Below are 24376 nucleotides of genomic sequence, written 5' to 3'. Positions count from 1 at the left end.
AGTATTCTTCGTGTATCTTTCATGTAGAAGGCGAGGGGTTAATCAAGCTGCTTCAACTGCTCTCCCAGTTAATGGCGTCCTTTTCATAGCAGTACTTTTGGTAACTGAGTACCGTACCTCCAACCTTTCTAGCATTCTGGTTATTTCCCTGAAAAGGAACACTTGCCTCCCAAATCCTCGACTAAGTCGTTTACTTTCCGGAGAACAATCAAACAACGTTCCGTAACCAAGGGAGACGGAACGCCATGCCTTCCCAAAATGGCCGCCAGCGCGGACAGCCGGGCTGTCCATTGAAGTGGTATTTCGCACTTCCGGCACCGTCTCTTCCGGCGCTCGCGGCGGCTTCCCGGAAGTAATCGGTACACGTGCATTCGCTAAGGGATCTTGCAGCTATGGATGCTTTGGACAAAGTTCTGTAAGTGTGTGGGGCGCGATGGCGTGGGGGCGAGTCTCCCGTGACCTCCGACGCGGTCTTCCCGCTGTCGCTCTTTCCGGTCGTGCTTTGCTAGTGGTCCCTGGGAAGGAGTCGGCTCGGCCGATTCTCCGTCCCGAATCGCCGCTGGGGAAGCCGTGGTGGCAGACCGCGGGCGGTGGACTGGAGCGAGGGCGGACGCTGTGATCGGCTTATGACCTCGCCGCTGATAGATTCTGAGCTGTGAGAATGGTGGTGGCCTCGGAATCTGACAAGAACCAGGCGACAAACTGGACTCAAAGTTTTGTCACTCTGGGCATTTGAACAGCCCTAAATCAGTTTACCCTGTAAAAAATAGCTGTCACAACAGCCGTGTGTCATAGAACTGTAGAGAGCAGTGTTTGCCACAACAGGTACAAAATGGGAATTTTTCTTTTCCTTCCAACCTTGTACACTTCTGCATTTCCCTGAGTGATGGTTACGTTTGTTCAAAAAATACTTATTGAGTTCCCAAATGCTATTGCATTGGTTCTTACAGTTTTCTGCTACTTAAGTAAATATGTAGTGTAGACGACAGTTTCTTTTTAGTCATTAATGAATTTTGTGCACCTACTATGACTAACTAGTAAGGTGCTATTTATATTGATAACTGGTTAGTCAAATTGCATAAAGACACGGGCTGTAAAGTGTATAAAAACAGTGTGTGCCTTGATTTAACTCAATAAAATGTGTACATCTTTGACTGACTATTAAATGACTAACTTGGGTTTTTTTTTTTTTTGTTTGTTTGTTTTTTCGAGACGGGGTTTCTCTGTATAGCCCTGGCTATCCTGGAACTCACTCTGTAGACCAGGCTGGCCTTGAACTCAGAAATCTGCCTGCCTTTGCCTCCCAAGTGCTGGGATTAAAGGCATGTGTCACTACTGCTCAGCCTAACTTGGTTTTATACATGACATTTCATTGGAGGAGAATTTTTAAATTCTATGTGGGAAATTAAGGTGTATGCATATTTTGGGTTTTCTTTTATTTTTTTCTTTCTTTCCTCTCCCTTTCTCCTTCCTTTCCTTCCTCCCCTCCCTACCTCCCCTTTTCTTTCTCTCTCTCTTTCTCTCGCTCTCTTTTTGTCCCTCCTCCCTTCTTTTTTTTCTCTCTTTCTTCTTTCCCTACCTGTCCCAAGACTGGGAAATGGAGGGTTATTTTTATTTGAGAGAGGAGAAATTTTGTTCATAGAAAACTGTGAAAAGTATCATGTTTACTGCAGCAAATCAGAAGCAAAGTTGAATTCTTTTTTTTTACATTCTTTTTTTTTAAATTAGGTATTTTCTTTACATTTCCAGTGCTATCCCAAAAGTCCCCCATACCCTGCCCCCTGAATTATTTGCACATTGGAGTTGTAACTTACATCTAGTACAATTTTAACGTTGGCTTCCATGCCAGCAGTGAAGATCTTGGGCATATTATTTTTTTAGTCTTGAGTTGCCTGATTTGTTAAAGAGCTGTAATTACAGGCCACCATGCAGAAACATACTAAGTTAAAAACAACGCTTAACTTGACGTCATCTCATTTTTTAAATTTATTTTTATTTATGTATGTGTGAATGCTAGCTTGTATTTATGTGCACTTGTGTATGCAATGCCCGCAGAAGCCGGAAGAGAACAGCAGGTCCCTGGAACTGGAATTACAGCCAGTTGGGAGCTGTCCTGTGGGTGCTAAGAACCAAATCTACATTCAGATCTACAAAGGCAGCACTTGCTCTTAACCTAACCTCGAAGCCCCACAATCCTTTAGTGTTTAATAAGAGGTGTAGAAAAAATTAGTATTAGAACAAGTGAGAATAGCAAAAAGGAAGTTTATGTAAGAAACCAAAAGCTAATAAAACACATATCTAACAGTAATGATAAAATACTGTTGCTAATACCATCTTGAAAAAGTAGGGATTTTTGTTTGTTTGTTGAGACAAGGTTTCTCTGTGTAGCCCTGGCTGTCCTGGAACTCACTCTGTAGACCAGGCTGGCCTCGAACTCAGAAATCGGCCTGCCTCTGCCTCACAAGTGCTGGGATTAAACTCGTGTGCCACCATCACACACTGGCTAAGTGAGGTTTTTGTTTTGTTTTGTTTGTTGTTATTGTTGGAATCCTGCTTGATAAATGTGAGTACCATTCCTGCTGAGTTCCTGTCATATGAGGAAAATGTGTAACTTGTTCTGAATTGTGCTTTTTTTTTTTTTTTTTTACAGAAAGCCTAAAACTAAAAGGGCTAAGAGATTCCTTGAGAAGAGAGAACCGAAACTCACTGAGAACATTAAGAATGCCATGCTGATTAAAGGCGGAAATGCAAATGCAACCGTGACACAAGTACTCAGAGACATGGTAGGCATATGGAATTGTTGCTTCCAATTCTGTATTTTGTAGTATGTGTATGCGTGTGTGTGTGAGTATGTACATATGTGACTATACCTGTGAGCCTGTTGATGTGGTGGTAGCAGAACTTGGATGCTCTTCGAGGAATGCCTTGCCATCTTGTCAGCCCTTGCTGGCCAGCAGCATTCTCACTGAGCCACATTGCTCACCTTTCGTCTCACTGAGCCCGGGATTACAGATGGGAGCCACAGTGTCTGGCCTGGCTCATCTTTTTCTGAAATATTTGACTGCCTGTTGTGGTATTGGGGGGAACAGCCAGCCATTCCTTCCCAGTGACCTTACACATTTAAGCAAGTTCTAAGAGCAGTACAATATTAGAATATTACAGTAGTCAGCGTTCATGATGATCATTCTCAGTTGTTAGAAAAAGGTGGCACTGTTCATTGCACTGAGACAGGGAAACACTTGGCTGAGTGAGACCCAACACATGTTTTATTAAACACGGTAGCATATGTAATCCTAGCACTTAGGAGGCAGAGGCAGGAAGATTGGCAGTCAGGGCAGCCCGGGCTGCATAGTAAGATCCTGCCCCAGCCCTGAATTTAGAACAACTGCTAGTGCAGGCATATAAATCAGGAAGGTAGCCATGACTCTGCTTCTTGAATGTTCTGTTGAGAAAGTTTAAAATTATGTTTTACAGTATGCACTGAAGAAACCATATGGAGTTCTCTATAAAAAGTAAGTCATTATTATTATTATCATCATCACTTATTTTGCTTAGTTGTAACAATTGTTTTATGAAAGGTTTGGAAGAAAAAGGTGTTAGTATTTACACTGAATGAATATTCTTTATATATATATATATATTTTTTTTTTTTTTTGAGACAGGGTTTCTCTATGTAGCCCTAGCTGGCCTCAAACTCAGATCCACCTGCTTTTGCGTCCCGAGTGCTGGGATAAAAGGCGTGCACCACCATGCCTGGCTCAGAATATTCTTGCATCATTGTAACTTAGCTAATTTTGAAGGAGTTACATATGTATAGGAAAACTCTAAGAATGACTAGAGTTCCTGCGTGTCCCTCACCCAGCTCGTCCAGTGGTGTCTTACATTATCACAGCAGTTAGTGTAACCAGGGATTGGCAGTAATACCGAGGAAGTTATTGGTTTACTAGGTAACTGTTTTCTCTCTCACATTGTGTTTCCCTAGTCTTGTTTGTTTGTTTCCTTCTTGAAAATAATGGGGATTGAACCCAGGGCTTTGTACATGCTGAGCAAGTGCTCCTGCCAGTTAGGGGTACCCTCAAGACCCCAGTTGTTATCTTGGCATAGGTGCAGAGATCAGAGGACATCTCTGTGGTGTGGGTGAGTTCTCTTTCCACCTCTCTGTGTGTTCTAGACTGGAGTCAAGCTGTTTGTTAGGCTAGGAGGCAAGTGCTTACCTACCTGTTGAGCCATCTTGCTGGCCCCATTCTTTGTCTTCTCTAGTTTGTGAAAGTCTTTGGTAGCTTTATCTCTGGTTGTCTCCATTATTACTAATTTCCCCTTTATAGTTAGTAAATATTTAGGGGAGATACTTTGAGACTATGCAAGTTTAGTCATTCCTCAGTTCTTGGGGGTGGGGGTGGGTTTGGGACTTTCCTGCAATATACAAATCTTTGGATACTCCAGTCCTGAGTGTAGAATGGCATGATCTATCTCATAACCTATGTACATCTTCCTGTGTACCTTCAGTTGTCTCTACTATGTAAATTGTAAATGCCTGGTACATAGTTGTGCTTTGTTGTTATTGGAATAATGCTAAGAAACCAACATCTTCCCATGTCCAGTGCAGACAGTCCCCGGGCCCCCAGTATTTCATATTTCATATGCACAATTGCATGGATCTGTGGATTTTAAACTCACAGGCTCTGAGGGTCAGTCTCCTTTCTTTCTGGGAACATAGCTGCTGCCTGTACTGTCTGTAGTGGTCTGTGATATAGTCAGGATGCTGTGGTACTCTGGTGGTCTCTTTCTGCTCAGAATTCTGAAGATAAAGTTATCTGAAATCAGTGTGGGTTCAGCATACTCATGAGAGTTATTATACAGTGCTGTTATTTGATCATACTACAATCTATTCTCAAAACACACAATGATGTTTTAATGAGAAAAAATTTAAAAATATATGTTTATTTATGAGTATGTTGTAGCTGTCTTCAGACACACCAAAAGAGGGCATCAGATCCCATTACAGATAGCTGTGAGCCACCATGTGGTTGCTGGGAATTGAACTCAGGACCTCTGGAAGAACAGTCAGTGTTCTTAACCGCTGAGCCATCTCTTCAGCCCCAGTAAGAACCTTTAAAAAAGAAAAGTTAAGGTACAGGAGAGATGGCTCAGCGATTAAGAGTTCACACCGGTCTTATAGGCCACTGAAGTTCAATTATCAGCACACATGTCAGGCAGCTTACAACTGCCTATGACTCCAGCTCCAGGGCGTCTTGACATTTCTGACCAGCACAGGCACCAGCACTTGCATGTAAACACACCATGGAAACATACATATAATTGGAAACAAAGTCTTGTTTTCAAAATCTTAGCATGTCACTCCTTTCCATTATTCTTTCTGCATATAGTCTGCAGCCTTTAACCAGTAAAGTTATTTGTTTTGGTTTTTAGAGTTGCTTTGGTTTTGGCTTTTGAGACAAGGTTGCATATAGCCTAGGATGGCCTCTGACTCCATCCTGCTTTACTTCCAAGTGCTAAGGCATGCTCAGCCATGGCATTCACATCATTGTTCTCTTTGGTGGCTCAGTTCCAGCAGTACTTGCCTGATTTTTTTTTTTCTTGAATACTCTAAGCTTCTGCCTGTCTCAGTATCTTTGCCTTTTTGTGATGGAGTGCTAGAGATGAGATCCAGGGTCCTATCCATGCTAGAGATGAGATCCAGGGTCCTACTCATGCTAGAGATGAGATCCAGGGTCCTACTCATGCTAGAGATGAGATCCAGGGTCCTGTCCATGCTAGAGATGAGATCCAGGGTCCTGTCCATGCTAGAGATGAGATCCAGGGTCCTAACCAGGCTAGAGATGAGATCCAGGGTCCTATCTATGCTAGAGATGAGATCCAGGGTCCTGTTCATGTTAGAGATGAGATCCAGGGTCCTATCTATGCTAGCGAAGAGATCCAGAGTCCTGTCCATGCTAGAGATGAAATCCAGGGTCCTACTCGTGCTAGAGATGAGATCCAGGGTCCTGTCCATTCTAGAGATGAGATCCAGGGTCCTATTCATGCTAGAGATGAGATCCAGGGTCCTGTCCATGCTAGAGATGAGATCTAGGGTCCTATTCATGCTAGAGATGAGATCCAGGGTCCTGTCCATGCTAGAGATGAGATCCAGGGTCCTATCCATGCTAGAGATGAGATCCAGGATTCTACTCATGCTAGAGATGAGATCCAGGGTCCTGTCCATGCTAGAGATGAGATCCAGGATTCTACTCATGCTAGAGATGAGATCCAGGGTCCTGTCCATGCTAGAGATGAGATCCAGGGTCCTATCCATGCTAGAGATGAGATCCAGGATTCTACTCATGCTAGAGATGAGATCCAGGGTCCTGTCCATGCTAGAGATGAGATCCAGGGTCCTACTCATGCTAGAGATGAGATCCAGGGTCCTATCCATGCAAGACAGGCCCTCTACTACTGAGGTAGTACCTTTTACATTCTGCTCCCACTTAGAATGATCCGTTTTAAATTTTACTTTATTTGTGTGTGTCTAAGTGTGTTTGCCCGTGTGCATATGAAGGCCTGTGGAGGCCAGAAGAAGTCATTAGACCCCACAGAGCTGATGTGAGCTGCCTGGAGTGGGTTCTAGGAACTGAGCTGATTCTCTGTAAGAACATGTACCCTCAGCTGATGAGCAATTGCTCCACCCCAACACTTAGAATAATCTTTGGTTTTTGTGACAGGGTTTCTCTGTAGCCCTGGTTGTCCTGGAACTCATACTGTAGACCAGACTAGCCTCAAACTCTGAGATCTACCTGCCTCTGTATCCTGAGTGCTGGGATTAAAGGCGTCTGTCACCATTGCCGGAAAGAATAATGTTAATCTCAGACCCTTTCTGTGGCAAATTGATTAATCAGGACTTAGCTTGAATAATCCTTTCACTCTTTATGCTGATGTGGCGCCTGCTCTTGTTTTGTCACAAAAGTCATTGCACTGTGGTTGTTGTCGTTGTTGTTATCATTGTTGTTGGTTATTATTGTTGTTTCTGTTTGTTTGTTTTAGATAGGATTTCTCTGTATAGCCCTGGCTCCCCTGGAACTTTCTCTGTAGACCAGACTAGCCTCAAACTCACATCTGCCTGCTTCTGCCTCCCTGATGCTGGGATTAGAAGTGATTGGCTGTTTTTGGTTGTTAATTTTGTTTCTGGGTGTTTTGTCTGCATGCACTCCTGCACCGAGTGTGTGCCAGATGCTCTGTGAGGCCCTGGACTTGAGTTGATGGTTGAGAGCTGTCAGGTGGATGGTGAGAGTTGAACCCAGGTTCTCTAAAAGAGCAGCCAGTGCTCTTACCCACTGAGCATCTCTCCAGCCCTCCTCCCCCATCCCCTGTGGGAAGCATATATTGAGACAGGGTCTCACCGCAGCCTGGCTTGTCTGGAACTTAATGATATCTACCTACCTCTATTTTCCTCGGTGGGATTAAAGGTGTACCACAGTGCACTACTGTTTGAATCATCTGATATAAAATTACCTTTTATTCATTATTTCATTTAACTGTACTTTTTAACATTAAAACTGGAGTCACTCTTTTTTTAATATTCTTAGGAAAAATATTACAAGACCATTTGAGGATCAGACGTCACTGGTAAGTACAAGACTCTTTTTTAAGAGAGTACATATGGGCAGGACTGGGTGTGTGGTTGGGTAGCTTGCCTACTCTGCCTGAGGCCCTGGGTTCTGTCCCCACCACTCAGAAATAACAGAACCGACTGTGTAAAAATGACTGCAGACTAAAACACACTGTGTTCATAAACTGTTATTTTTAAGTTAGAAGTCCTGTACAGGGGGCCTGGCGAGATGGCTCAGCGAGTAAGAGCACCAACTGCCCCTTTGAAGGTCCTGAGTTCAAATCCCAGCACCCACATGGTGGCTCACAACCATCTGTAATGAGATCTGATGCCCTCTTCTGAATCTGAAGACAGTTACAGTGTGCTTACATATAGTAAATAAATCTTAAAAAAAAAAAAAGAAAAAGAAATCCTGTACAGTGTGAGGATTTGATATTCAGATTGAGAAGTAAGAGTACTGCCTTTTTACAGTGTGTGTGTGTGTGCATGTGTGTGTGTGTTTGTAGGTTTGAATTAAATTCAGGTACCAGGTTTTATACCTCTATCCACTGAGCCACCTCTCCTACTAAGAATGTAAAAGATACAGCTATTATTAAAAGATAGCTATTGTCATTATTATGATACTCTTTTTATTTTTTATTTTTTTTTATATTTTTTGTTTTTCCAGACAGGGTTTCTCTGTGTAGTCCTGGCTGTCCTGGAACTCACTCTGTAGTCCAGGCTGGCCTCAAACTCTACCTGCATCTTTCTCCTGAGTGCTGGGAGGCATTGTCTCGTGCCCAGCCGGTTTTGGTTTTTGACACAGGGTCCCATGTATTCCAGGGTGGTTTGAACTCTGTATATGGCCAAAGGTGACTTTGAATTTCTCATACCCCCCACATCCGCCTCCAGTGCTGTGACTACAGGCATGGACCACCACCACTGTTTAGGCAGTGCTGGGATAGGACCAAAGGCTTTGTACATGTCCTACATCCCCAGCCCTTGTGGTAGTTTTAATGAAAAAAAAAATTTACTATCTAGAAAGAGAAGAATCTGATGGAAACTGTCAGCTTTGGGTGTAGAACACACAAGGGCCATTCCTCTCTGCTGGGTATGAAGGGATTGGAGATCAAAAGCCAGGAAGGTAATGAGAAAGGGCTTCGTGTATAAATGGTGGAGATGACAGTAGGGTTGATTTCTAGCCTTGAAGTCCTGTCTCCCGTGTTCTAAGTGCTGGAATGACGGTTGTTTGTCACCATGCTTAGCTTGAATACATTTTAAAATGTCACTAAACTTCATATTCTTTGAAATACCATAGTCAATTCAGATATCTGGATAATATATGCTCGTCTTTTTTTTCTCTTTTTTGAAACGGGTTCAGGAAACCCAGGCTGTATTCAGACTTGTAGATGATGGCTTGAGCATATGGTCCTCCTCTGCTTTCGAGGTCTGGCCTTAAAGACGTGTCGCACCACACCTGTAGGAGGATGTTCTAGAGAACACGTTTTGAGAACTTATTCCCAATGGTTTAGACCATGAATATATTCTAAAGAGTTTTTATTTTTTTTAATGTGTGTGCATATGTGTGTGGGTCTGAGCACATGAGAGCCAGTGTGCAGATGCCAGAAGTGTGGGTCCCCTGGAGATGTAGTCACAGGTGGTTCTAGACCGCCTGATGAGTGCTGGGGTTGAATTTGGGTCTCTGGACGAGCCGGATGATGAGCGGCCCTGCTTTTTGGAGCACTTTGTAGAATGCCATCACGTGACACATCATATGACCTTGGTGGGGTTTCTGCAAGACTATTTCTGGCAAATTCTTAGAAAAGTTCATTTGTCAAAGACATAGTTCCACAGCCTGCCTGCCTGTGTGCCTTCCATTTGTTTGTCTGTATAGAGATGAGAGTCTATGTAGCCCTGGCTATGCTGGAACTAGATCTGTAGACTAGGCTGGTCTTGAACTTACACAGAGATGTGCCTGCCTCTGCCTCACAGTGCTGGGGTAAAAGGTGTGCACTGCCACACCCTGTCAGCCTAAATTCTTGACTGTTCTGCCTCGTTTGAAAGTGATGGGCAGGTGTGGCTCTTGGCCCATTTGCTTCTGCAAAGAAACAAACTGGAAGAGAAGCAGATCAGGAGCTCACCCCTCAGAGTAGTGACCAATGAGTGTGGCATGGGATGGGCCGGGTCGTGCAGCACATGGAGGACTTAGAAATTCTGTAGGTTTTTTTTTTGTTTGTTTGTTTTGTTTGTTGTTTGTTTTTTTTTTTTTTAGCTGATTTTGGACTAGAACACATTGAATCTAGGTTGCATATGTGTATTGTATGCCCGTGTGCGTGCGTGTGTGTGTGCGTGTGTGCGCGCGCGCGCGCGCGCGCGCGTGCGTGTGCAGGTAAGAGGTTGACGCAGAGGTTTGTTACCCTCCACCTTTTCTTTGAGGCAGGTCTCAGTGAACCTGGCAATTTTGGCTTAGAGTAGCGAGTTGTGAGCCCCAGAATTGCATGTTTCTAGTGTGCCAGTGCCGGGTTCCATATGTGTGCTGCTGTACCTGCCCTTTGAATCTTAGTTTTATATTAGGAATAGTGACCTCACTCTCGTGAGCCAAGTGTGTGGAATATAGGACTACACAGGACTCTCTAGGATTGAAACTTCATATTTCTGTTGTTTCAACTCTGTAATGGAAGCCAATAAATACTTCTGTGATCCCAGCCGTGCCTACACTGGAATATCATAGTCTGTCAGTGGCCCCAGCCAGACGCATGGCCCGGAGCTAAGTAACGGTGAGCATGAGGCTCCCAGAGCACTGCTTTGTGTGGTTGCAGTTGCTCTGAAAAGTAGCAACATGCATAAAAAACTCAAGAACCCAGGTCCAGACATCCAAAGTCAGTGTAGTCATAGGTTCATGGGGCTCCCCTGTGAGTGCTGAGGTGTCAGAGGACTCAGGCAGCAATGGGACACTGGTGTGCTACGCAGAAGGACTAACTGCATAATTGAAATGAGTGGTCTTTCAGATACTGACTTCGTAATGTTCATTATTTCTCCTCTTGAAAAGTGAATCTTTTAACTAAGTAACCCCAAGTCAGAAAATTGAATTTGAAAGTTAAAATTTTTATGTCTGAGTTTTTTGCCTGATTGCATGTGTGTTATATGTGCCTGATTGTGTGTGTGTGTGTGTGTGTGTGTGTGTGTGTGTGTGTGTGTGTGTGTGTGCCTAGTACCCTTAGAGGTTAGAGGAAGGTGACGGATGATTCTTAGTTGCCATGGTTCTGGGAACTGAACCCCGGTCCTCTCTCTACAAGAGCAACAAATACTCTAACCTCTGAGCCATCTCTCCAGTTCCTTCTGTATGTATCTAGTTTATTACCTTTTTCTTAGCTATTTCTGGGCGAGGGGCAGGGGCAGCCCCTAATCCCTTCCATGAGCTTACAGGTAAGATGGTTGCTGTTTGGAGACAGTCTCTTGCTGTGTAGCTTTGGCTGGCCACCTCACTGCAGTGCTTCCTTCTGCCTCAGCCTTGCAAGGGCGTGAGCTACCACAGCTGGCCAGGCTGAAATTCTTCAAGGGCTTTTCTTCTTATTTTGTAGGAGTTCTTTTCAAAGAAGTCAGACTGCTCTTTATTCATGTTTGGCTCCCATAACAAGAAGAGGCCAAATAACCTAGTAATAGGTGAGTACCATCCTCTCTCGGTTTTAGGTTGAGACAAGGTCTTATAATGTAGCTCTGGCATGCCTACAACTCAGTAGATGCCCCTGCCTCAGAGTGCTGGAGTTCATGGCATTTGCCAGCACTCTTCAGTGTTTGGGTTGGTAGAGTCAGCTCTGTGATTCAGATAGATGTTTTCAGAACTTACAAGCCATTGGCAGGCCCCATGTTTTCTGTTGCTGCTTTAGCCTTGTGACGTTGGACTGGGGTCTGCCTCAGTGGTAGACATCAGTATTACCCTGCCATCCCTGGGAAGTGAGAAAGAATATGAACTAGTTCTTGGTTAGTAATCTTAGGGCATCATTGCTAACATCTTTGGAGACCAGTTCCAGTTTTTAAACAGGAAGTGCAGTTTTATTTATTCTATGTGTGTTTGTATATGCACAAATCACATGAAATTACAGTCAGTTATGACACTGTAATTGTGCTGGGAACCAAACTCAGGTCCTCAGAAGAGCAGGAAATACTATTACCCACTGAGCCATCTCCGTCACTGATACACAGCGTTTCTATCTAACATGTTCTGTCGTAGGCGACTCCTTCACTCTCTGTTGTCTTCCTGTATCTTGTTCTTTGAGGGTAGATGTTTTTGTTAAGGTTTCATCCCAAGCCTAATGCATGCTGAACACTCCTGGTATACTGAGCTGCACTTCTTTTTTTTTTTTTTTTTTCTCGAGACAGGGTTTCTCTGTGTAGCCCTGGCTGTCCTGGAACTCACTCTGTAGACCAGGCTGGCCTCGAACTCAGAAATCCGCCTGCCTCTGCCTCCCAAGTGCTGGGATTAAAGGCGTGTGCCACCACGCCCGGCCGCTACACTTCTTTTTAGTTCATTTAATTATTTTTGAGTAGAATCTTTATCTCCAGGCTGGCCCAGGATTAGTTTTATAGCCCAGGTTGAGTTTGAACTCCATTCTCCTGCCTCTCCAGTGCTGGGATTGTAGGTGCTCAGCCGCCACACTCAGTTCCCCATTTAGTCTGTTTAAAAAAAAAAAAACAAGGAGTTGTGCTCTTCGTGAGAGTGTTGTCAGCTTTTCCTGACTAACATCCCAATAGCACACCTAAGTAGATATCAAAGTTTAAGGGAGTGTGTGAGTTCAGAGAGACAGAAGACACAGGTAATTTGAAGCCTTATAGATAACAAAAGGTAAATGTGAAAACCTATGTGCTTAAAAATGTATTTGCTTTTAGGTCGTATGTATGACTACCATGTGCTGGATATGATTGAATTAGGTATTGAGAAATTTGTGTCTCTAAAAGATATTAAGGTAAGATACTGATCATAAAACTTAATAGTATTTTTTAAATGTTCTTGGCCAAAATTAGCATCTTGTGGTGAAGAAGTACTGATAGAATAGTGAAAGAAACTTCATGCAGAATTACAGTTTTACCTTTATTTTAAAAAGAGGACATGTAGGCTGGGCAGTGTGGCCCACACCTGTAGTCAAAACGCTTGGGAGACAGAGGCGGGTAGATCTCGAGTTCAAGGCCAGCCTGGTCTACAGAGAGAAACCCTGTTTCAAAAAACAAGCAACAACAACAACAAAAAAACAAGCAACAACAAAAACCAAAACAAACAAAAGAGGAATGAATTTTCTTTTATATGTAATATATAGTAAGTACATGGATCTTATGAAGTTAAACTCGGGAGCGTAGCGATCCATTCCTAGTTAGGCTCATGGTTTAAATGCTGTCTTTCATAAGTGGTAACATTTATTCACAATCTGAAGTTTTCAACTTGGGCACTGTTCTATGACCAAAAACCTCTGGCTGCCCCTATATTGTTTTGGTTATTAGTTGCCAAATTACTAGCATAACCTCCCTTGGGAACCTACAGTGTACTACTTGTTTGAATAGGATTGTGAAGTAGGAAGTAGCAAGGTGTGGTAAGACAGCCTAGAAAGGCTGCAAGAGTGTCACTTCAGATTGTCCTGTCAAACGTTGCCGTCACCTTACAGGTGTGAGATCAAGGCAGTTTCCCTGGCTGGTGGGGTTTCTGTTTGTCTCTGTTTTTGAGACAGGGCTCACTATGAGCTTTGGCTGTCCTGGAGCTCCCTACCTCTGCCATCCAAGTGCTGGGATTAAAGGCCCGTCATCTGACCGCCATCAGGCCCAGTTTTCCATTTACATTGGGTGATTGAAGCCCAAAGGGGTTTCATTGTTTAACATATGGTAACATACATGTGGTAGGTAAAACTCAAGATTAGGTTTAAGAGCATAGAGAGAAAAAATAGTGTGTGTAATGGAAAGTTATATAACTCAGTGGGGGTTTTGTGTGTTGCCTGCATTAAGAAGGGTTTTAATTAACCCAGGCTGGATTCAGACTTGCTATGTGACCAGGGCTGAGTTTGAACTTCTGATCTTTCTGCTTCTACTTCCCAAAAGTGCTGGGGTGACAGGCATGATGCACTGTGCCCAGCTGAGCTGGTGCATTTTCAAGGCTTGTGATATGTGTTAAATTATAGTATACTATATTATATATTATAATATTGTGTTATAGTATATGCATATTGTTCATCTCTTCAGCTCTCCTCTAAAAAGGGGACAGACCTTGAAGGTCTAGTATAACTAAATGTCCTTTTCCTGTGGGTTGGAAAAAGGCTTTTACCAACTCCCTGTGTGGTCAGCAACTCCTGCTTCCAAAGCTCAAAGGTCTCACACTGGATGGACGTGTGGATTCAAGGCATAACGTGACACTGATTTACCGGATCAGTTACTGTCTTGATCCTCAGTTGTGGATGTAGCAACAAGAATGAGATAGCATATGTGTAAAAATTTTGAGATTGTTTTAATACATATTGACTATCTTAAAAATAGCATAGATTCTCTAGATTTTGGTACTTATATAATTACACTTGTTTGTTTTGTCTTTAATCTCATAGACTAGTAAGTGCCCCGAGGGAACAAAACCGATGTTGATATTTGCTGGTGATGATTTTGATGTAACAGAAGACTTCAGAAGATTAAAAAATCTTCTTATTGGTAAGTGCTAGTAGAACTCACCTTGTTAACAATTGCTGTTTTTGAGATCTGCCTTTTCTGTGTGGTTAATCTTGTTCACATTGTTTTTCTGAGCAGACTGTAAACTCTCATCATATCTTTATGCTCCTTCTCCCTGGACTCTGGATGAGTGGTATTTTTTGCTTTTGTTTCTCGCTTTGTTTGTTTGTTTTAAGACTGGATTTCTCTGCATCCTGGCTGTCCTGGAACTCTATAGTTTGTTGAGACCAGGCTGGCCTCAAACTCAGGGAACTAACTGCCTCTCTTCCTGAATGCCGGGGCTAAGGGGCCATGCCACTCCACCTCATTCTCTTGTCTTAAAGCCTCTCCACCAAGCAAGATAGTTCTTCATTGCTCCCCCTCACTCAGGTTCTGAGGGCAGAGCAGCCTGCCTGGCTGTCAGCTGTCATGCTAACGGCCTCCTGCCCACTTCCTGTACCGTGGACAATCTGTGTTCCTGCTGAAAGCTCTCAGCGTTGTCGTCTTCTAAACTTGTTCTAGAGTGGCCTGGCAAGCTCTGCGTGTGGTGTCTAGGGCTCCTCTACCTGGGCAGGCCCAGCCTCTCCACACTCCTTCCACAGCTCCGTTTCTGATCTCTGCCTTCTGAGTCCTGGGATCACAGGACTGCACCTGTGCCCAACCCTATCTGTCATTTTCCCAGCCAGAAAGTACTTAGTTATTTCCTAGTTAATGGGATGCTAGACTTTGTAGGGTATTGGTTTTTTGTTTGTTTGTTTTTTTAATTACATTTTTGTTTGTATGTGGGGGCTGGGGCACGCTCATGTTGAGTTGGTACTCCACCATATGGGTCACAGGGATTAAATACAGGTTGGCTTGGTGGCAAGCATTGTAGCCTGCTGAGCCGTCTCACAGCTGTGATGAGTTTGGTGGTATAGGAATCTCAAGTCTGTTTGTTCTAAAGCCTTGTGTAGAGCGCAGCCCTATGCCCTCATAACTGGCATTGTGGAGTTACATTTAGAAATCTGTGGTCAGTTAAAACTTAAGATTGTAAAATATCATTAATTCCCAACTCTGAAATCCCAAAGTTTTGTATATAATGCCCTTCATAATATAAGTACCGTATAACATGCTTTTAAAATGTTATCTGCAAAGCACAGTAGGGAGTGAGTTAGCTTATAATAACTTAGTGAGTCAGTTTATTGTAACTTGTTTTCTTTAGTATCTTTTAAAAGATTGTTTTATATAATTTGTGGGTGTTTTGTCTGCATGTATGTTTGTGCATTATATACATGTCTCATGCTGGTGGAGGCCAAAGAGTACAACATCAGATACCCTGGGAATGGAATTACAGACAGATGGGAGCAGCCATGCAGGTGCTGGGAATCAAACCCAGGTCCTCTGGTAGAGTTATGATCTTACTATGGGAGCCATTTCTTCAGACCCCCAATTTCTTCTTTAAAGAACTGGTTTGTTGAAAATATGTTACAGCTGGGCAGTGGTGGACCATTCCTGTAGGCAGGCAGATCTCTGGGTTTGAAGCCAGTCTGGTCTACAGAGTGAGCTCTAGGACATCCAACAAACCCTTCCCAGAGAAACCCTGTTGAAAAACAAAAAGCAAGCAAGCAGGCAAGGAAGGAAAGACAGAAAGTAAGTTAGCTGTAACTGTTCCTCTTACGTTTTCTGGAGTCACGCTTTGTGTGTGTTTATTGGTTGGTTTAGGCAGCTTCTTGCTGTAGCTCACACTGGCCTTATATTCTTCAGCGTGCTAAGAGGAAGGCTGCCATCCCAGCTAGCTTCATCCTTCCTTACCACATTCCTAGCACTCTCTCGGGTTCTTCTCTAGGAAACCTGTCTGAGCCCATCCAGTCCATGTGAAGTGCTGGGCGTTTTCCTTTGCTCTGTACTGGGGACTCTGGCCACACACAGACCATCTCAGGCTGTTATTTCCCTTTGGGAGCTCAGGGCCTTGTTCGTGGAAGCACACCTGCGCTCTTTTGCCAATAGAGGACTTAACTCTTAGTGAGCCATGCTCGTTCTTCTGTTTTAGTTTGGTTGTTAGACTGGCCTCCTATATCCCTGGCTGGCCTGGAACTTGCTGTGTAGCTCAGTCTGGCCTTGAAACTCAGAGATCAATCTGCCTGTGCCTCCTGATTGCTGGAGTAAAGGTGTGTGCTACCATGTCCAGCTACAAGTCATCTTTTAAGTTTTGAAGAGCTGCCCTTATTCTCTCTCAGAAGGTTACTAATCATAGCATTGTGTTTGGTTTATGACTAGGAACAGTTGAACTTGACCTAATTCAGATCTGCAGGAGTATCAGCATCTGAGGGTTAGAGGCAGGCTGGGCTGTAAGCGACTGTCTGAGGAAACAGAAATGTGCTGGAGAGAGAGCTCTGCCATTTAGAGTCCTGCTGCTTTTGTGAAAGGTCAGGGTTTGTTAGTACTCACATGGTGGCTCACCAGTACCTCTAGTCCAGGAGATCTGACACTCTCTTCTGGTCTCCACATGCATGTGGTACACATGACTACATGTAAGCAAACACTTATACACATAAAGTAAAACAAAAATAAATCTAAACACACACACACCAGCCAGGTATGGTGGTGGTGTGTCCCCCCCTTTTTTAAAAGATTTATTTATTTTATTTTTAGTATATGAATACACTGCAGCTCTACAGATGGTTGTGAGCCATCATGTGGTTGCTGGAAATTAAACTCAGGACCTCTGCTCGCTCTGGCCCCCCTCACTCTGGCTCAAAGATTTATTTTTTATTATATGTAAGTACACAGTGGCTTTCTTCAGACACACCAGAAGAGGGCATCAGATTTCATTATGGTTAGTTGTGAGCCACTATGTGGCTGCTGGGATTTGAACTCAGGACCTCCCGAAGAGCTGTCTTAACTGCTGAGCCATCTCTCCAGCCTGGTGGTGTGCCTTTAATCCTAGCACTTCAGAAGCAGAGGCAGGTGGAGCTCTGAATTTTAGGCCAACCCCATCTATATAGCGAGTTTTAGGCTAGCCAATGGTATAAATAGAGACCTTGTCTCTTAAACAAACAAACAAAAACAGCTGTCAGAGTATTTGCCATACATTCACAAGGCCTTGGGTTCATGACATACCACAAAATTTTCAAAGAAAAGAAAATTAAACATGTCCCTTATGAAATGTATTGTTCCTGTTTTCTGTTCTTTACTTCCTTGTTAAGTAAGATGCTCACCCTGGGCTTCCATTCACAGCACAAGAACTTCCTTTTTGATAGATAGCCCCAAGATCCATTTCTGTTGCTCAGTACTTTTTAAACTTCAATAATGTGTTTTGTTCAAGGCTAAGCTACCCTTTAAATGGTTGTGTGTCTATGTGCATGCAATCGCATGCTGGTTTCTCATTGTCTTAGTGGCATGAAGGGAGGGAAAGGAGCAAAACTAGAAAAGAAACCTTGGGCAGAGCAGGGCTGTGAGAGATGCAGTAAGAGGTCATCGGGGGAACTTGGGTTTTCAGTATAAGTATTATATAAGGCCACTGCCTTACTGTGGCCACTAGACTGTGGCACATGCTAAATGAGATACAGGGATAGCAGCTCATACTTTGTACAGTGTCATCACATGATCTCCTCAGTTCATATTTACACAGCAAAATGGCTGGGCCACCACCAGCTGACAGAGCCTTCGGGTGTGTTCTTATGCATCGTGTGACAGGAAAGAGAATCAGTAGGGAAAGGTTAATAGAGGACTGCAGGGTTCTTTTCTGGTGTACAGTGAATCTCAAATACTTGTTTATTCTTCTTACTGTGGTTCTGGGGATGAATGCAGGACCTTATGTATGTCAGGCAAGGCTTTTACTATTGGATTATATGCCAGTCTATACAACTGCTTTTCTCTAAAATCAAAACTTATTATTTTGTGTGTGTGTGTGTGTGATGTGTATGCAGGTGTACATATATGTGGTATTCAAAGGAGAGCTTTGTGAAGTTGACTCCTCTACCTTCATGTGAGTCCCAGGGTTTGAACTTGGGTCTTCATGCTGTGCACAACAGGCACATCTACTTACTGAGCCTTCTTACCTACCTGGGACTGCTTTTCTTCTTTGGAAATCCAGTAAACAATACCAGTGTTTAGATTGTAATTTTTTTTTAAATGTTACTGTTCCTGTTACTGTCTGTAAGGATGATAGTAAACAAAGAATAGGTTTATTTTGTGCATGCATTTAATCCTGGCACTCTGGAGTCAGGAGTTGAGAGAGTTCAGAGTATTATGTATCATTTTTTTAAAAAAATATTTATTTATTTATTATATGTAAGTACACTGTAGCTGTCTTCAGACATTCCAGAAGAGGGCGTCAGATCTTGTTACGGATGGTTGTGAGCCACCATTTGGTTGCTGGGATTTGAACTCAGGACCTTTGGAAGAGCAATTGGTGTTCTTACTCTCTGAGCAATCTCACCAGCCCCATGTATCATTTTAAAAAGCATACTACCGGGCTGGTGAGATGGCTCAGTGGGTAAGAGCACCCGACTGCTCTTCCAAAGGTCCAAAGTTCAAATCCCAGCAACCACATGGTGGCTCACAACCATCCGCAACAAGATCTGACTCCCTCTTCTGGAGTGTCTGAAGACAGCTACAGTGTACTTACATATATTAATAAAATAAATCTTTAAAAAAAAAAAAAAAAAGCATACTACCGCCTTTCCTGGGAGCTGCAACAGAGCTGTTACTCCTCCCTGTCCCCTTTTGTTCCTCCTGGCTTAGCCCATGATCGATCACAACCATCCCCCAACCCATCTTCTTTCTCCTACCCACCTTTGCTCTGCAGATAAAAAAATAAAAACAAAAACAAAACAAAAATACTCAGACAGCTTTATTACTTTAGAATTTGCCTGCTGGCACAGTTGCTGAGTTCAAATACCTCCTGCTTTGGAAATGCAATAACATTTTATTATTCCCGTCTCTCCTCCTGCCCTAAACTCAGTGGCCTGTTCCAAATCAGCCCCTGCCAGACATCTCTGGCAGCCTGCCTGCCTGGAGATCTTACATGATTGCTGCGTGCTGCTCCTTCCAAATCATGGCTGAAAAACCCCTCTCTCCTTGTGTCTCCATTTTCCTCCTGGGACCCCAAAGTCTCCCCTATACCATCCAGCAATTGGCTCCAGGCCTTCTTGAACCAATTAGGGAACCAGACCTCCCTCTACATCAGAGTTATCCTTATTGTTGGGGTTTGAGGCCAGACTGACATTAATTGTTACACATCACAAAGCAAGCTAGAGTAGGACTGGGGAACTAACTCAAGGGCTAGTTGTGTGCTTCAGCTTGGTCATAGTCCAGGTGCTGGGGAGGCAGAGACAGGCCGGCACACGCTAGGGCTCCTGAGGAATTGTATGTGTCCCCATACACACACACACCCCCATTAAAAAGATGGCACTTTGTAGCTGAATTTTGAAATAGTTCTCTTTAACAACCAAATATGTGCTTTCAGATTTCTTCAGAGGCCCCACAGTATCGAACGTCCGGCTGGCTGGATTAGAGTATGTTCTGCACTTCACTGCACTGAATGGGAAGGTTTACTTCCGAAGCTATAAGTAAGTGCACCTCGGAGTGTGTTTTGGAGTTCTCAGGTTACGAGTTTGCAGATAACAGTGGCAGGGCCTGTGCCCTGACCTCCCTCCAGCTCCCTTCCTGCTAACCGTGACCTGGGGAACTCACTCTTCCTGGGTTCCTGGTCATCTATTGTGAGCCTAGGGTTTGTCCGAGATTTTTGTGCTGTCTCAACCCCAGTGAGGCCAGTTAGATTTGAAAGCTACGACCTAAAACAGGTAGAAAGTATGGCTGACTACAGTGATGCTCTCGTACACTAGGTTTCTGCCCTAATCCCAGCACAGTGTTACTGTGAATGTAAATCCCAGCAAGCAGAGTGCTTTCTTGTTTGAGTTTTTGAAGCACCATCTCTGGTGTAGCTTCAGGTGGTCTTGAACTCGTCATGCACCCCAGTGGGCCTCAGACTTGCAGTCTGCCTGCCTCAGCTGAAGTGCTGGGACTGCAGGCCTGACCTACTGCTTCCAGCCAGACTCCGTTTTTATTGATGGAGATAGTGCCATGCTAAAACTTTGCCTTTGAGGTTAGCATCCCCGACACTCCTTTTATAAAACAGACTGCAGATGAAGCTAAGTGTTTGCCTCTTCTCGTCTATCTACCCTTCTGTGCCCCAGCGGATAAAGGTTTATTAAAGGATGTGCTAGGTGGGCTCAAGCCTCCTTAGCAACTGCTTTCTTCATGGCCATGGTCACTAAGCTCTTCCCATGTCTACCGTGGATAACAAAAGTCTTGACACTGTCTTGGTGGCTATCTGTATACGTAGATTCCCACTGTTAACTCTCTTGGGCCTTCCTTAACTGTTCTGTTCCTTCTCATTGCCCATGTCGTCTGTTGCTTCTGTAACAGCTTTTTGTCCAGTGCTAATCTTTTCTGAACATTGTTCTGTCAGTAAATAGCTCCCTGCCAACCCCTCACCCCCCTCAGCTTTTTACTTATGGGACTTAACTGCTCTATTAAATGTGGTTGCTAAATATAATATTCAGATTTGGGGTTAATATTTATCTCTCTCCCTCCCTACCTCCCTCTCTCCCATTATTGTTGTTTTATTGAGACAAGGCTTCACATAGGCCAGACTGGCCTTGAAGTCACTGTGTAGCAGAGAATGGCCTTTAACTGGTCCTCAGGCCTCCATTTCCCAAGTGCTGGGATTCCCAGCACTCAGAAAACAACTGGGGTGAGATGAGTTGTGTGCCTGAGACTGAAAGAGAGGTGATTAGTGACTGGAAGTGGGGCTGTAAAAGAAAACCTGGTAAACATCGTGGATACACAGGATGTGTCCATGTAAAGCATCATGGTGAGTCCCCTGGATTTGTGTTAGTAATATGTTCATAATACAAAGAGAATCTTAAGACTTTGTGTTCTCTGTCTTGACTCTGTCTGTGCCCAGCTCCCCATTCTTCCTCCCTCTGCTGCCCCAGATTTCTCCAGATCAGGAGTTCTGTTGGACACAGTGTGTTGAAGAGGTTGTAGTTTAGCTATTAGGGTGTTTAGGTTTGCTGCAGTCTACGGACGTCATTAATGTGCTACGGGGAAAGGCTGATTGGGAGTGGGTTGACGTAACTCAGACAGTGTTGGAGATGGCAGTGTTACTTTCTAAAGGCCAGTTACAGTTCTTATTCTGGTGGCATCACACTTGGAGCCTTGTGCAAACATTCATGTGTTCTGCCACTGGATTGTTTAAGAACTTGTTTCTTTATTTAAAAAAACTTTTTTTTATATTTAGTTATTATTATGACTAAGTATACTGTAGCTGTTTTCAGACACACCAGAAAAGGGTGTCAGATCTCATTTCAGATGGTTGTGAGCCACCATGTGGTTGCTGGGATTTGAACTCAGGACCTCTGGAAGAGCAGTCAGTGTTCTTACCCACTGAGCCATCTCTCCAGCCCAAGAACTTGTTTCTTAACAATACCACATAATTTCATGTTCCAATTTTTAAAAACTTAAACAAAAGATGCACTTGGCATGAATGCCCAACATGTTTTAAGAAGAGCTTTGGCTTTTGCAACTTATTATTTGAAGCTACAAAACTCTCAACAAAGTTATTTCAGAGAAGGACTTTTAAAAAGAATTAAAGCAGTCCCCCTTCTCCCCATTCATAAAGGCTGCTGTTGAAGAAATCTGGGTGCAGAACACCGCGAATCGAGCTAGAAGAGATGGGACCATCACTGGACCTGGTCATGAGGAGGACACACCTAGCATCAGATGACCTTTATAAACTGTCCATGAAAGTGCCCAAGGCTCTCAAGGTACACAGCTTCTTCTTTCTTTTTTTTTTTCCAGTTAACAGTTAATTTTAATAATACCTGTTATGTTTAAAGAGTCAACAACACAGGAGAAAAAGTCTTCTGTGAATGTTTACACAGTGTGAATGCATGCTTTAACTATGCAGTGGAGGAGGAGAGGAGCATTCAGTTAACAAAGCCTAAAAGAAAACCCCTTGTTATGAATTACACAACGCATATAAAATATTTCTCTGGATGCATAGATGGTACAGAGTTTCTGTGTTTATTTCTGTATTCCACACTGGCCAGCAAGGTTTTGTGGTGTTATATTAAAAAGATGCGTGAAAAGATGAGTGAAATGGATACGGGCTAGGCTCTGAGCCAGGAGAGGAGAAAGAGCCCATCCAGATGTCCAGGCCATACAGAGTTGCAGGAGCCAGGGTCTAGTTTGGCTGACAGTTTTCTTGTGGCCAAGACTGCCATTTTCTGCAAACCTAGAGTCTTGTGGGCACCATGAAGACTGGGTTGAGAGCTGTGCTTCTAGATGCATAGTCTAGGCTGGCCGTGACCTCTGATTCTTCCGTCTCAGACCTTCAACTGCTGGAAGTGCTGGATTGTAGGCATGCAGTACCAGGCCCAGCTTTGTTTTGACTTTTAAATTGTATCAGAAACAAATAGAAGGGGTAAGGTTAAAAGTACTTGTTACTGTTCCAGAGGACCAGAGTTTTGAGTTTCAGCATCCATTGGGCTCTCAACCACCTGTAAGCTCCTGGTGGCCTCCACGGATCCCTGCATACACATAAATAACAAATAAAAAAATGTTTTAAAGCAACAGTAGAGATTTTAACTCTGGATACTAGTACACATTGAACTGAGAAACTGCTGAAGCTGAACATGGCAAACTGTCTTGGTACAGTGGTCAGTGCATCCTGAGTCTTGCCAGATGACCTGACATTTACCCAGATGGCAGCGTTGTTGGGCTCTGGCTGAGAACTTGTATCCCATGATCTCTAGATGAGAAAGCTGTGAAGAGCTGTGTCCTTTGTGCTGCTGAGAGGCGTCACAGTGGGAATTGTCACTAAGGGTTATGTGCTACATTTTTTGTTTTTTGTTTTGTTTGTTTGTTTGTTTTTTTGAGACAGGGTTTCTCTGTGTAGCCCTGGCTGTCCTGGAACTCACTCTGTAGACAGGGATGGCCTCGAACTCAGAAATCGGCCTGCCTCTGCCTCCCGAGTGCTGGGATTAAAGGCGTGCGCCACCACGCCCAGCCTTATGTGCTACATTTTTATCAGTTCATACAGTGAAAGCCATTTAAAAATTACATAATACATAAATCTGTGTGTGTGTGTATGTATATATATATATATACATTATATATATATATTCTTCTTGTTTTATAGCCAAAGAAGAGAAAGAATATCTCTCAGGATACTTTTGGCACAACATTTGGAAGGATTCATATGCAAAAGCAAGACTTAAGCAAACTACAAACGAGGAAAATGAAGGGGTTGAAGAAGCGACCTGCAGAGAATGGAGTAGACGACCAGGGGAAAAAATCAAAGAGAATTAAGAAAAATTGACCTGACTGACTACGAGCACTTTCTTATGGTTGTTTACTAAAGAGAATTGCTCTACTTGAGGCTGTTCGGTTTCCTGATAAAAATTTGTTGCTTATTTGAATGAGGGTGTAACAAAATTTCACACTATAGCCCGGGCTGGTCTCAGCCTTCCACGTGCTGTGATTATAGGCAGGTACCACCATATACAGCATATTGTATGTGTCTATAACATTATTTATTACGTAAACTTTTTTTAAAAAAATTGAAACTTGTGTTTGGATCATACTCACCCCAGCTCTCACTGTTTTTAATTTTTAAAATTGATTTGTGTGTGCACATGTATGTCACAGTGTGGGTGTGGCCAAAAGACATTATGGAGTCGGTTATACCCTGTGGGGATTAAATGATACCTCAGTGTGTCAGACTCCTACTATGGGAAGTGCCTTTATCCACTGAACCATCCTGTTAGCCTAGTTTATTACCTATTTTTATGAACAAATAACATACTACGAGTTTAAAACAAGGCTTTTTACCCAGTGTGACCTTCATGCCTGGGTGTGATAGCTCTCCCTAAGTTCTGCCTGTGTGTGAGAATGAGGGGACCAGGACACTGGTGGATTGGGTGGGGCTGGGCACAGTAGCTCTGGTGATGAGAGGAGAGAGCTGGAGTCGGAATATGAACACATGAGGGGAGCGTTAACAGATTCATGGGAGGGGATTTTCCTGAGAGGGGACTTACTACTCTGGTAAGTGATGGGACTCGTTAGGAA

General features: G+C 43.5%; 1 protein-coding gene across 2 annotated transcripts; it reads left to right on the top strand.

Annotated features, from left to right (window-relative positions):
* Positions 1-328: 328 nt before the first annotated feature.
* On the top strand, positions 329-24122 carry Rpf2 (ribosome production factor 2 homolog). 2 transcript variants are annotated; one of them, NM_023323.3, is made up of 10 exons: positions 329-415; positions 2651-2783; positions 3475-3512; positions 7581-7620; positions 11164-11245; positions 12470-12546; positions 14161-14260; positions 19707-19809; positions 21927-22071; positions 23448-24122. In NM_023323.3, the coding sequence occupies exons 1-10, from the start codon at positions 393-395 to the stop codon at positions 23625-23627; spliced, it is 921 nt and encodes a 306-aa protein (NP_075812.3). In that variant the 5' UTR covers positions 329-392; the 3' UTR covers positions 23628-24122. The 2 variants fall into 2 exon arrangements, with proteins under 2 accessions (NP_075812.3, NP_001036021.1); NM_001042556.1 differs by having other exon boundaries at positions 389-825.
* Positions 24123-24376: the final 254 nt, after the last annotated feature.

Source organism: Mus musculus, chromosome 10 (assembly GCF_000001635.26).
Source record: "Mus musculus strain C57BL/6J chromosome 10, GRCm38.p6 C57BL/6J".
Classification (NCBI taxonomy): domain Eukaryota; kingdom Metazoa; phylum Chordata; class Mammalia; order Rodentia; family Muridae; genus Mus; species Mus musculus.
This window is presented reverse-complemented; position numbering and strand designations above follow the sequence as displayed.

Bases quoted from the DNA above. Each gene is read 5' to 3' on its own strand.
- Rpf2 (NM_023323.3), top strand. From the start codon at position 393: ATGGATGCTTTGGACAAAGTTCT. The intron at 416-2,650 runs GTAAGTGTGTGG...TTTTTTTTACAG, and splicing joins GATGCTTTGGACAAAGTTCT to AAAGCCTAAAACTAAAAGGG. The intron at 12,547-14,160 runs GTAAGATACTGA...TTAATCTCATAG, and splicing joins TGTCTCTAAAAGATATTAAG to ACTAGTAAGTGCCCCGAGGG.